The 14,455-nt window shown below is 42.8% G+C and overlaps 1 protein-coding gene across 4 annotated transcripts in view; it reads right to left on the bottom strand.

The window, feature by feature from the left end:
* SPACA7 (sperm acrosome associated 7) overlaps positions 1–7,621 on the bottom strand; it is a 29,534-nt gene extending 21,913 nt beyond the window's left edge. For 2 of the 4 annotated variants that reach the window (XM_050766623.1, XM_050766624.1), the window contains exons 1-2: positions 7,004–7,621; positions 4,770–4,858 (exon numbers count right to left, since the gene is read on the bottom strand). In XM_050766623.1, coding sequence (XP_050622580.1) covers positions 4,770–4,858; positions 7,004–7,194 — 280 coding nt within the window. In that variant the 5' untranslated portion in view covers positions 7,195–7,621. The remainder of the gene's footprint in view (positions 1–4,769; positions 4,859–7,003) is intronic. The other 2 variants (XM_050766625.1, XM_050766626.1) reach the window with 1 other exon arrangement.
* Between the last annotated feature and the right edge of the window lie 6,834 nt (positions 7,622–14,455).

The following is a 14,455-nucleotide window of genomic DNA, read 5'->3' as shown; positions in this document are numbered from 1 at the left end:
CAGAAGCAGAAGCCTGTACAGTTCACAGAACAGTGAACTAATTAAACTTCTTTTCTTCATAAATTACCCAGTCTCAGGTATGTCTTTATAGCAGTGCAAGAACTGACTAACAGGGCCAAAAACACTGCTCTCGGGTCGTGCTAACACTACCATGCGACCACTGCCATTTTTTGAACATGCAACCCATGAAAAGGCATGGAGCTCAATTGCACATGGGCATGGCTCTTCCGTTTATTGAAACCCCTTCTAAAACCCTCCTGACCCTCCCCACTGTGGTGCTGGCTCTGCTCCTCTCCTTTTTGCCATGACTTTGCAAGGACCATACAGAGTAGCCATGGCCCAGATCTCCCCAAACTGGCTCCCGGAGTTCTCCCCTCTCCGTAGTCTCGGCCCCCGAGTTCTCCTCACACCATCCCATCTCTCTTAGCCCCCTTGCACCTTGCATGTGTCCCCCTGGGCCTCCACTCCTCCCCCCACCCCCATTACACCCTTCTCTTCCCACTCAGCCGCTTGACTCCCAACAGTCCCTGGAGCTTTATGGACCCAGACATCTCCAGATCAACTACCTGATCTGAGGCTGAGAAGGAAAAAGACCAACTGGAAGCAGATGTGACATTTTACCTACTCAGTGAAGGCTTTGACAACTCCAGATGGCTGCCTCAGTCACAGCCTCTGTAAGATTAAATAATATCAGCGGAAAAGAAAGGCTTGAGACTCCCCTTCACAAATGGTGATTAAGAAAGAAAAATCTTTAGCCCTTATTGAGTGGGTAACCTCAACATATCCCGTTTTTGTCAGAAACATAATTCAGATAAAAATATAGAGTGGAAATAAACCAGTGAGTTTTGTGTTACTGTGTTTCCGGACTCATGGCTAAAATTTAAGAATGAAGCCGTGCAATCACTGTTTTCATGTGTCTGTCTGTATGTGTACGTACCTATGTTACATATATGTGATATTTTTCTACCTCTGGATGGTACTGCCAAAGTAATTATAAAATTCCTTGAAGGAGTTCTATTCAAATTGGCTTAGAGATAAAAGATGTGCTTGATTAAATATTCCTAGGACTCCCAGAAACAGAAGAACTAACCCAAATGTTTTTCAAGTTTACTTTACTAGGATGGTTGAGATATTAAGCTAGTTTGAGATTGTTTGTTAAATAAAGACTTTGGAGTTTTCAGCTATAGATATAATGAGGACAAAATTTTATTCTGCTTGGGTTACTAGCCAAATAAACTTAAAAATAGTTAACAGGGAAATAACTGGAGATGATGGTAGCTTTATTTGGTGTCGTAGTGAAACCACCTTTGTAAAATTATGACTGAGACAGTGAAAGAGATTTAACAGGCTCCATCTTGCTTTTAACCTCCAAGCTGTCCTTGTTTATTCCTGGGCATAGGCTGAACTAACTATGGGAGAAGGTTTATAGTTTATAGTATAAATAAAGACGGTAATAGCCCTTTCCCAAAGCAAACCTCCTTCTTGCTTGGGGACTAGATTGCCTTTGTAAGACTAACATTAGCCATAAGATTAGAAATTACAGTTTAGGAGTCATGCAGCTGGAGGCTACAAGATTCTGACCCTCCCTAAACTGCTCCTAAGATCAGTGCTTGAGAGATTTTGCAGACCCTACACTTCATGGCTCCAGACAGATGGGTAAAGTGGCTCATCTGATCTTGTGGCCCCCGCCCAGGAACTGACTCAGTACAAGAAGACAGCTTTGACTCCTTATGATTTCATCCCTGACCAGTCAGCACTCCTGGCTCACTGGCTTCCCCCCACCCACCAAGTTATTCTTAAAAACTCTGTTTCCCGAATGCTCGGGGAGACTGATTTGAGTGATAATGAAACTCTGGTCTCCCGCACAGCTGGCTCTGTGTGGATTACTCTTTCTCTATTGCAATTCCCCTGTCTTGATGAATTGGCTCTGCCTGGGCAGGGGCCAGGTAAACCCCTTGGGAAGTTACACAATAGTGTGTCTGCTTTTTTTGGAGAGGGGACAGGGTCTGATTCTGTCAGCCAGGCTGGAGTGCAGGGGCGTGATCATGGCTCACTGCAGCCTCGACCTCCTGGGCTCAGGTAATCCTCCCATCTGAGCCTCCCAAGTAGCCAGAACTAAAGGCACGTGCCAGCACGCCCTGCTAATTTCTGCATTTTTTTTTTTTTTTTTTTTTTTTTTTGTAGAGATGGGGTTTCACCATGTTTCCCAGGCTGGTTTTAAATTCCTGGGCTCAAGTGATCCACCAGCCTTAACCTCTCAAAGTGCTGGGATTAGAGGTGTGACCCACTGCACCCAGCCTGTGTTTGCCTTTCAAAAACAGTTTCTAAACATCTTTTTGGTGACTCATAACCCTGGCGTTATGATCAGTTAAGTAAAACAAGAGTTTCATGAATAATTTTTAAATAAGGTTATCTTATTTAAACGCTCAGTACCAAGCACAAGTTTATATACTTTTGACTTTTTATTTTATATGGCACAGAGAGACTAAACGTATTTGAGTCTGTTAACAAAAGTTGTTTTTGCTGCCTTGAAAAATTATGCTGTAGATAAATATATCTCTAAAAATTGTAAGATGGTATAGTCATACAATTTGCTACTTTGTTACAGAATGCTACATGTGACAGACAATTCCCCACTGTCTACTCCTAGTTTTCTCTGTTGAACATTGAAATCAACATAATCAACATGTGTAATTAAAACTACTAGAAATAATGAGGGTGAAGAAAAACAACTTCCTGTGCAAAGTACAAAGGAAAGTAGGATCTGTTTTTGAGAAGAAAGCGTATGTGATATGAAGAATGTGTTTCTGTTGAAGAAAAAGGTGAGTAATTTTGTCCTAAAGTGGTTTAAAGGTAGTTTTTTCAGGAAGAGAAAAAAACGGACAAAATGCGTAAATGAGTATGGAAAGATGTGACGAGTCTCTGAGAAAAAAGAGAGAGAGAAACATCTTATGTGGTCAAGATACACTAAGAGTAAATGAATTTTATGATAAGATGTTATAGATGAGCTTTAGCATCAATAGCGGAGGGATGCAGTACTGGAGTTTGATTTTCTTTCTCTGCTAAAAGGCCAAAGTTTTCTTGAATTATTGGTCTTTTTTTTTTTGAGAGTTTGCTCTTGTTGCCTCGGCTGGAGTGCAATGGCGCAATCTTGGCTCACTGCAGCCTCCACTTCCTGGGTCCGAGTGATTCTCCTGCCTCAGCCTCCCAAGTCGCTGGGATTAGAGGCATGCACCACCATGTCTGGCTAATTCTGTAGAGATGAGGTTTCACCATGTTGGTCAGACTGGTCTTGAAATACTGACCTCAGATTATCCGCCAGTGTTGGCCTCCCAAAGTGCTGGGGTTACAGGCATGAGCCACGGCGCCAGGCCTGTTCTGTTAGCAAGAGATTGTAAGAGGCACTTTTTTCTTACCTGTTGAGTAGTCTTAAAAGGAAACAAAGATTCTGTGTCTTATCAAATATTTCCTGTGTTTCATGTTATCTTTATTATGTTTTTGATTACTTAAGAAAACTGAGTCTCCTCAATAGTAAAAGAGTTAAATTGTTTTAAAAACCATGCCACTTCCTCTATTTTCTTTAAAAATTCTTTATTGTCATTTAACTTAAATGGATAACTACCATTTCATAGTAACTTATGATCCTATTTAACCAAATATTCAAACCTTTTGTAATTTTTGACAACTTCATCCAAGTCAAATTCTACATGAAGAATTTTGGCCTCAAACTAATTTTGAGATTTCCCAGAGGGCCACTAGGAAATCTCACAGGATTTGTTCTTTCACTGGCGAAAAGAGAGATGTTAAACTAATTAGCTTTATTTGATACGTAAATTCATAAAAAGCATTGTCAAATAAGAAGGGTTGTTTAACCTTCTTTATATTACGTTTATATGTGTATATGTTAGAAGTGTTTCAGAAATTGTATAAAATTCCTAGAAATTTTCACTGTCCTTACTGTCCATGATATGTCCTGGTATGAAGTTATGAGTCATAATTTCCATTATTGTCTTGTAATGTTGTATGTCACAGAAACAACCAAATTTCCTTGTCAACTGCAGCATAATGAACTCTCATCAGATTTTTAACCATGGCCATTTTATGCATTTTATGTCTTTTGTCCTTCAAGACAATTATTGTTTTACGCTGATGCTTTTTTGAAAGCTTTTGCAATCAGCTGCAATCCAAAAATTCTTTGTCTTCAAGGAGATTTTTAGGTAAGACTCTGCCAAGTACTCTGAAGTAAGGTTTCTGATGCCTCTAAGATTGCACCATTAGACCAGACTTTTCCAGAACTGAGGGAGAAACGGACGGATTTATAAACCTGCTAACCCAAGATCAAGTAGAACAAGAATTAATTATGTGAGACTTAATGTGGGGACAATTATATTTTTCTGAATTTCCTTTGAAATGTTTCTGGTTTTTTAATGTTTTGTTTTCCAGATCTAAAGAACTCTCTGCTTGTGGTTTCTCTTAGGCTATGTATAACTGACAACAATTTGGTCACTGCACTTTCATAAACAAAAACGAAGCATTTATATTTTTTGTCCCACTCTAGAATTCGGATATTATGATTTTCAGGACCATATAATTGTTTGCATAAGTTTAGTATAAACTGATTCTCCTTTAAACAGGACATGATTGGAAACATTGGTCATATTACCAAGGCTTTGACTGGAATATCATACTTGAGATTGATACATAGAATCAAATGTGACCGGACAGTTTTTAAAAACTGAGGTTGATTTGACGGAGTTGGAGAAACTGACCTGCTACCTGGCTCACAGAGTCCCCATCCCACAGGTGAGTGAAGAAGGTCATTTTCTGGCAGATCCAAGAATTTTGGGAGCCTCGAGACCTTTGGAAGAGAGAAATTCACCCAAGTCTTTAGGTACCACATGTGAAGTCTGATGGTGAGTTTTTGGCCGGGCTTCCTAGCCTCAAAAAGCTTTTAAAAAATCTAATCTGAGATTCCTTGCACAAAGCTCCAGTGAAGAAAACTCAATTTATGTGGTCCATTACCATTCTTGCTGCACTCACGTAAATAACCAGACCAACTCTTGTAAGATGTGATATAGTTTTGAGATAAGAATAGCATTACTTTGGTTACCTGGATCAAAAAAAGGGGGTGACTATAGAGCCATAGTTTATGTTTTAATGAAAAATGGTAGCACACCCTTGTGAGTTATAACCCTGTGTATTCTACTTTTTTTAACCTTTTGATGAACTCCAGCTTACTTTCTACTTTGTTATCTACCTGTAAACTGGACTGGATCCTGAAGTCTTCTAGAGTCCTTCAATGTCCCCAGGCTAACATTTCCAGTCTTTCTTCTGCCCTCCTGACTGGGTGTTACTGAGAACTAAAGTCTGACAATGCAGGCCTTCCGTGGAACCATCTGGAAAGGCTGAGCTGGACACATCCACGCTCTGCCCCCAGCATAACCATGACTGTGGCTCTGATGGTCATGATGCCACCAAGGACACGCCCCCTGCAAACTAGGAAATCCATCCTTGCCCCATCGGTTGAAGATACCTTGAGCTCAACATCCAGAAATCTTCTCAACAGACTGCCCTTTGGATTTGGGAACTGCGTTTCCAACTATCAATCTTTGTTTTTCTTCTCTTTTTCGTAGACATTCCCCTCGTTAAATTCCTGACTACTTGTACCATCCAGCAAATATCCTCCACTAGATGAAAAATGGACTTATCTTGTTCAAAGGGAAAATGAATGTCTCTTCTTTCTGGAACAAGAGGAGGGAATGAGACAGTCTTGATCCTTGACTTGCCTCATGCCAGACTCTGCAGAGTCTTCTCTTTGACTTGGCTTTGACCCTAGCTTCTGTCTTTGTCTGCTTTTCCCCATGTTTAGTAGGAATCCTGTGAAGTCTTTTAGTGGAAATCCCCTAGTCTTGGCCTGCTCAGCCTTGATATCTGATCAAATTCCTCACCCTCCATCTTTGATTATTTTATCATCTTGGCTTCCTTTCAGGCCTGGTTTGGCCAAACAAAATATGCACAATAATTGAAGCTGAGGGTGACTACATGGAGGTTCATGATATTCTTCCAAGTTAGAAATTTTCCATGATAAAATGTTAATATAAGTAACATATGCAACTCTCTCATGGACATCTAGATTTTAAAAGGTCTTCAAAGATAGCAGACCTTTGTGTCCTGTTGTAAGGAGAATTAATTTTTATTAAACTTATGCAAACAATTAGATGGTCCTGAAAATCATCATATCCAAATTCTAGAGTAATCAGGTAGGGCAAAAAATATAAATGCTTCATTTTTGTTTATAAAAGTCCTCCTGGCCTTTGCTAAATCAGTTTAGCAAAGAATTCTCTTACCTCTTAGCAATGTTCATCCACTGACCCACCCTGACCCTTGGCTACAATTCTCCACTTTCCCTGTATTTGGAGTTGAGCCCACTCCCTACTCACACCATTGTAGTAGCCCCCTTTGAATAAAGTCTGCCTGCCCATCTTTAACAAGCATCACAAATATTTTTTAACTGGTGTGAGCTGCAAGAAAGGCTTTTGGTAATTGTGCTAGTGTGATTATGACATGGTGGATAATGCTTTCATCTCTTAACAAGAAAATGTTTTACATGAGGTGGTAAGACATCTGGGACATTGCTAAAATACTCCCCAAACAAGAAAAGTGTGTGCATGTGGCGTGGGGTGTGTGTGTGTGTGTGTGTAGAAAAAAACAAAATATGCACAATAATTGAACCTGAGGGTGATTACATGATATTCATGATATTCTTCCCAGTTAGAAATTTTCCGTAATAAAAAGTTAAAATAAGTAACATATGCAACTTTCCTATGGGCATCTAGATTTTAAAAGGTCTTCAAAGATAGAAAGACTTTTCAGCTACATTCATTCCCCAAGGAATAAATGGTAAATTCATGTAGGTTGGGAATAAGTGGAACCCATGGGAGAAGAGGCTGCCGCCCACCTGGTTCAGTTCTCTTTCTGCTGAGCCATCCCTGCGGGGCCCTACCTGGAGTCGCAATTCTCGGCCGGAGCTCGGTTTCTTGCCAGCAGCACAGCAGGAGGACAAAGCAGAGGGTCCCTTCTCCCTGGTTCACTGCCATGCTCCCTCCAGCTGAAGGCGAAGGATGTCCTGAAGGTTGGCAGTTTCCCACCCTTGGTCTCCAGGACACTGTGGAATGTCAGGACCTGTGACATCATGACTAGGAAGGGAGCTAGGGTCCTGCCCTTGTGGGGAGGTCATGTCCAGGGACCTGTGACATCACGACCAGGAAGGGAGTTGGCATCTTGCCTGGGGTGGGCAGGGTTTCTGTCCAGAGTCTGTGACTGGTTTTAAGGTAACAGAGGTCCTCTCCACTCTTTCTTATTGCCTGTTCTGGTGGCTTCCTCTGTCCTGAGCACCCTGAGGACTGAAGGGGTAGATACTAATTAGAACTCTAAGTGCCAGTGGCCAAAAGCCAACAAAATCTGCTCCCATGGAAAGAGGCAAATTTGAAGGATGCTGGAGAGGTCATTGAATTACAGAGCAAGTGCCAGAACCAACAGATCCAGAGAATCTAATCACCTCTTAAAGGCCCCTTGAAGAACACAGCCTTGAAGAACAGAGGCTCATGGCTCCATGTCCCCTCCCATCCTCCTCTGCCCTCAAAATTCCAGGATTGTGAAGAACAGGAGACAGATGACCCAGGTTACAGCCTCCTTTCCCCTACACCTTCTTTCTCAGCATCAGCCCCAATCTCTCCCTAGCAGTGAGACTTTAATCATGAGAGGAGAACATGGTTGCATTTCCATGTTATCATCCTCCCAGCTTGATCTCCTAGACTTTCTAGAGCTTTCTCCATCAGTGCAGTGACAAAACCCCAAAGGAGTCACTCTGGTTGGCTCCCCTGGATCCCACCTCACCCCTGGACTGACTCCTACATCCAGGGCTCAGAGTGGGGCAGCTGGCCTAGACTCCGCCGGTGGTGGGGTCCCGGGTGAACAGCCCTCAGATCCCAGCTCCATGGTGGAGAAGGCTGGCGTTTGTCTGTTCCCACACTGCTATAAAGAACTTCCCTGAGACTGGGTAATTTATAAAGAAAAGAGATTAAATTGACTCACAGTTCTGCATGGCTGGGGAGGCCTCAGGAAACTTACAGTCATGATGGAAGGGGAAGCAGCCGCCTTCTTCACAAGACAGCAGGAGAGAGAGTACATGAAGAAGAAGCTGTCAAACACTTATAAAACCATCAGCTCTAGTGAGAACTCACTTCTTATCATGAGAACAGCATGCGGGAATCCACTCCCATGATCACATCGCCTCCCACCAAGTCCTTCCCTCAACAAGTGGGATTGTGAGGATTATAATTCAAGATGATGCTTGGGTGAGGACACAGAGCCAAACCATATCAGCTGGGGTCCTGGATGCACAAGACTAACAATGTCCCCAAGGCCTGGCAGGACCCCAGGGATGGCTGAGCCACCATGGATCTCTGGCTCTTTAATTTTTATTGCTGGTATGGGAATCCACAGCACATTTTTGCTCAGGTTTTCCTCTTGATAGATGCAGTGGTAGCCAATCTACCTCAAGGCGTGGGGAGGATATTTCAGATTTTCAGCGTGTCCATAAAGGCACACTAAGCATGGTTGACATTTGCGGAAACCCAGTGGGTTCCAAGTCCCACTCTGAGTTAATGAATGGTCCAAGTGAGACGCTCGCTTCTATAACCCAGGCTCTTGCTACTCAAAGTGTCGTTTTGGGGCCAGTAGCATGGGCCTAAGAGGCTGAATGTACAAACGGACAGCAGCCAGAGCTCCCATGACAGCAGAACCCTGCACCGTTGCCTGTCAAATGACACCCACTGCACCAAGGAGGGATGTCTGGCTAAGGCAGGCCAGGGACTTCCACCTCAGGGCGGAGGACGAGGAATTTGAGCAGGGCTGGGGGCGAGACCTTGTTGAGAAGAGGAGTCAGAGGAGCCTGGCTGGTTTGGTCGAGGAAGGAGTCATTGTCCAGGCTGCCCGAAGCTCGGTGACTTAATACAGCCCTTGTGTGGTTGCTCACAGCCTCGTGGGTTGGCTCTGGTGGTTGCTGGCCTAGTGTGGCCTCATGGACATGTCTGGGGCCTCAGGTAGGATGATGGGGCTTGGGATGGCTGAGGCTTCCCTCCATGTGCTCTCTTGGCCTCTGGCAGGCAGCCTGGGCTTGGTCACAGCAGAAAGGAGAGAAAGCCTCGATGCAAACAAGCCTTTTCTTGCACCACATTTGCTAATGTCTCATCGGCCAAATGAGTCAAACTAATCCCAGATGCAGGAGTGGAGGAACAGATTTGAGCACTAAAATATGGTCGTCAGAGGCCGGGCGTGGTGGCTCACGCCTATAATCCCAGCACTTTGGGAGGCCGAGGCGGGCGAATCACGAGGTCAGGAGATCAAGACCATCCTGGCTAACACAGTGAAACCCTGTCTCTACTAAAAATACAAAAAAGTTAGCCGGGCGTGGTGGTGGGCGTCTGTAGTCCCAGCTACTTGGGAGGCTGAGGCAGAATAGTGGCGCAACCTTGGGGGGCGGAGCTTACAGTGAGCTGAGATTGTGCCACTGCACTCCAGCCCGGGCGACAGAGCAAGAATCCATCTCAAAAAAACAAAAACAAAAACAAAACAACAACAACACAATTATATATATATATGTATGTACAGTAGTCAGACTGGCTTAGTTCACAGAGCTCTGCCTGCCTTGTTTCATAGATTTGCTTAGCTAATTGGAAAGAAGACGCTGGAGTGTCTGGTATGTGTTTTTAATCAGTTGCTTTATGAGATTCGGGTTTGGAGAATCTCTCACCAACCCTTGGGAGGTTGATGGCAAATTTATTTTTCTTATTCTTTGCTGTCTTTTAGCAACAATTTTACACATAATTCCCTTTGCATTTGTATTTGCATGCAACATTAAAACCAGAAGGGAATTTAATAAATTAATCTATTTATACCAGTTTCTTTGAATGGGGACTTTAATTCATTTGCATAACTGTCATAGCAGCGGCATATGACTCCTAGAAGTTTTCTTCTCCGTGGTTGCACTTCAGTTGAGAGATTGTCTCTGTCATATGCCAGTAGAGATTTGTTTCCTGCATCTTCCAGGGGAAAGAGGAAAGCACTCTTTATGGCTCTTTTTAAATAAACAGGCTTTCCTTATTTTTATCATTTATTATCACTTATTATTATTATCATTTTAATTTTTGGAAATGTAAACATTTTAAAAATTAAAAGAAAAATGCAAGGCCAGGTCCAGTGGCTCACACCTGTTATCCCGGCACTTTGGGAGGCCGAGGTGGGTGGATCTCTTGAGGCTGAGAGTTTAAGACCAGCCTGGGCAACAGAACAAAACGTCATCTCTACAACGAATACAAAAAGTAGCCAGGCATGGTGGTAAATGTCTGCAGTCCCAGCTACTCAGAAGGCCAAGGTAGGAGGATCACCTGACCGTGGGGAGGCAGAGGCTGTAGTGAGCTGTGATTGTGCCACTGCACTCTAGCCTTGGCACCAGAGTGAGACTGTATCTCAGAAAAACATTTTTAAAAAGCTGGGTGCAGTGGCTCATGCCTGTAATCCCAACACTTTAGGAGGTGTGGATCACCTGAGGTCAGGAGTTCGAGACCAGCCTGACCAATATGGTGAAACCCTGTGTCTACTAAAAATACAAAAATTAGCTGGGTGTGGTGGCATGCACCTGTAGTCTCAGCTACTTAGAAGACTGAGGTAGGAGGATCGCCTGACCTTGGGGAGGCAGAGGTTGTAGTGAGCTGTGATTATATCACTGCACTCTAGCCTGGGCAACAGAGTGAGACCCCATTTCACACACACACACACACACACACACACACAGAAAAACCAAAACAAAACAAGAAAAATGCAAACATACTTAGTTCCATTGTCCACAATTAACACTGTTAGTATCTTAGAATATTTGCCTTTGATGTTTTTAGCTTTTGAAAAATCATGTTTTTGTTTTTATAAATACTGTAATCATGCTTACTCACTGTAGAGAACTTAAGCGATAAAACTATAAAAAGGTGGAAATTTAAAAATGGCCCCAGTTGCCCCGCAGCCATGACCACCATGAACATCAGGTTAACATCGTGGCAGACGCCTCTCCATTTATGTTTACGTGCACAGGCTGCTGAGTGCGTGGGAAGATAGACATGGTGTGACGAGCTCTTCTGTGGGTGCAAACACCTGCGGGGTGGATGGACATTAGGTCATAAGGTGGGAACACACCACCTCCCTCCTACAACAAAAATAATTCATCAAATTTACTCAGATTTAATGGAGGGAAAAAAACCTGAAGCACAACTGAAGGAACCGATGAACGTCCAGTATTTCCTCACTATGAGTCGTTCGTTGCTCAGAGCTCTTTCTAAGGAGAGGAGGGGAGACTCTGGGGAAAAACTTAGGTATTTGGAGTCAATGCATTTTTTTAAAACATGTACACGTTTCACTTTTACACAGCAACAACGAACTTCCTGATCTGAAATAGGAGGACGGCTTCACTCTCCCTTCCTCTCACTTCCCTTCCACTCACTGTGTGCGTGTTTTCTTTTGATTCAGTGCTAATTGGCCATGAACTTCTTGTTTCCCCTAAGAAGAGCTCAGGGATGTTCTTTCCCAGGACCTCTTCAGACCTGAGAACTTACGTTGTTGACTTTAGAATCTAACAGTGACTGGGAAGGAAACAATATTCACGGGTCAATCCTCCTCCCCCAAGAGTTGTTACAGTTTCCCTGTTGCAGATCCTGAGTGCTATGTGGAGTGCTCTGTGGGCCACCTGAGATGGACCCCCTCTTGCAGATGATCTGCTTTGGCTGTGTGAAGACCGATGTTTTAAGCAGCTGAATTAGGATTTACCTTGGCGTTTCTGTTCTCTGTTAAACTTCCCAGGAAGAAGGTATGTCCTTTTGATCTGCAGACCCAATATTTATTCACTTCAGGTACTTTTTAATCTCATGTCTTTGAATATGTCATCAATCCATCTCTCTGGTTCTCTACCCTGCGGCACCTGTTTTGTTACACTGGACCTTCTCCAGATGGTCCTTAACCATTAGCTGTCTTCCTTAACCATTAGCTTTTCCTTAATTGCTATAACCCTCTTGTCTTAAAAAAAAAAAATCGTATTCACTATGTTCTTATCTGTGGTAATAATTTCTAGAGGTATTTATTTTGTTTCTTGCTGCTTCTGTCATTATATCATTGCTGTTTATAACATTTTAGGTCCTCAATGTATTTCAATAACTTCATTTTCATCCAATTCTATTTTGTGTGTGTAAAATCTCACCTTTGAGCTTTTCTATAGCTTGCCGGTTATTCCATAGCTTTCTGCCTTTAGAGTTGGTTTTCTTTTGTGTTGTTATTTTGGTGTGTCTTTTGCTTGGTGTTCCTTTATTTTATAGAGATCTGTTTTAGTATGTTTGCAGAATTGCCATGTTTTTCTTCTCATCTCGCTTGTGTTTGGAAAGTTCTCCCAGATGTTCTGGTTGCTGGGAGAAGTGTTGAGCAACTACTTGTCCCTCCTCTAACTTTTTAAGGCTCAGTTTGTTTCCTCCCCACTCTCCTGTACATCCTGCTCTGAGCAAGCGTTTGAGGGCTGAGTCTGGTGGCGCTGGGGTGAGTGGTGCGAAGGAGAAACAAGTCTGTGTGTGGAGCGGGACCATCTCTGCAGGAATAGCGGGGCCTGTCTTCCCTCTGCTGGGATTTTGTTAAATGTAATGAACCAAGGTCCATGCCACGGACTGAGGCTACACTCCATTTCCTTGTTTGCTGGGGGGTGGGGTGGGGCAGTACCTCAATCTGGGCAGCCCTGGAGCCAAACTTCACTAGCATCAGCCCTTTAGGGCCCAAAGTGGTTCCAGATTCCAATGCTCATGTTATCTAGTTTTTTTAAACCTTTATTTTTTCAGAAAGGACCCAAGTTTCAAGTTACAGTTTTAGAAGATTTGGGTAACTTTATTCATGCTCTTTTTGTTTTTTTTCTGAGACAGGGTCTTACTCTGTCACCCAGGCTAGAGTGTGGTGGTGCGATTACAGCTCAGTACAGCCTTGACGGATTAAAAAGATCCTCCTGCCTCGGCCTCCTGAGTAGCTGGAACCACAGGCACGCACCACCACACTGGCTAATTATTCATGCTCTTTAAAAGCCTTTTAATTATGAAATGATGACAGAGTCACAGGAAGTTGCAAAGAAATGTACAAGGAGGTCCTGCATGCCCTTTGCTCAGTTTACCCCATGTTTACATTCTACATAACTTAGTACAGTAGCAAAACCAGGTAAGTGCAAATGGGTAAAATAGATTAATATGTCGCAGTTCCTTCTGTTTTTTGTTGCACACTAAAAATATATATATGTTTATATATTATTTATATGTAAGTATATATTTAAATACATGATATATTTAATAAGTATATATAAAATAAGTAATAAGTACCTATGCTTAAATAATTACATATATTTAAATAAATAAGTATATATTTAAATATACATATACATTTCTTGAAATTCCTTGATATATACATATAAAGAACGATCAAGCAAAAGACAGACCAAAATAACATTACAGACGTCCCTCAACTTATGATGAGGCTACCTCCGGAAAAACCCATCATAAGTTGAAAATATCACAAGTCAAAAATTCATTTAATACGCCTAATCATAGTTGGTAGTTTAGGTGATTAACCTACCAGATTAACCAGAGATTTCTAGCCTGACTTACTCAGAACACGTACGTTAGCCCACGGTTGGGTGAATCATCTCACATCAAGCCTATTTTATACTAAAGTGTTGAATACTGTACGCAGGTGGGCATTTTGTAGACATGATGGGATGTGAAAACACAAAACAGAGTATCCAAAAATCTCTAGCAATACACAGAGCGGGCTGTTGACTTTCGTGATTCCCTGGCTGGCTGGGGCTGCACCTGGCTGCCCCACAGGGCAAGGGAGTATCAGTAGCCCAGGAAAGGGTCAAAACTCACAGTGCGGTTTCTGCTGAATGTGGATGGCTTTTGTTTCGTCATAAAGTCAGACAGTTGTGAGATGAAGCTTCATACATCAGGGACTTTTTCTATTGGGGAAATGCACGTGTGTGGTTCTGTCATTTTATCGTGCGTAGATTTGTGTAACCACAGCTGCATTTGTTCCACATCCATGAGATCTCCATCACACTGCCCTATACGTCCTCCCCCTGCCAGCACTCATGCCGAGACCAGCTCGGTCGGGGAGACCCTAACCCAGCGGCACTAGAGGAATTAAAGACACACAGAAATACAGAGGTGTAAAGTGGGAAATCAGGGGTCTCACAGCCTTCCGAGCTGAAAGCCCCAAACAGAGGTTTACCCACATATTTATGAACAGCAAGCCAGTCATTAGCATTGTTTCTATAGATATTAAATTGACTAAAAGTATCTCTATTGGGAAATGAAGGGATGGGCTGAAT

The sequence above is a fragment of the Macaca thibetana genome, chromosome 17, assembly GCF_024542745.1.
Source record: "Macaca thibetana thibetana isolate TM-01 chromosome 17, ASM2454274v1, whole genome shotgun sequence".
NCBI classification, from domain to species: domain Eukaryota; kingdom Metazoa; phylum Chordata; class Mammalia; order Primates; family Cercopithecidae; genus Macaca; species Macaca thibetana.
The sequence above is the reverse complement of the archived record's forward strand: the minus strand, read 5'-3'. Positions and strand labels throughout refer to the sequence as shown.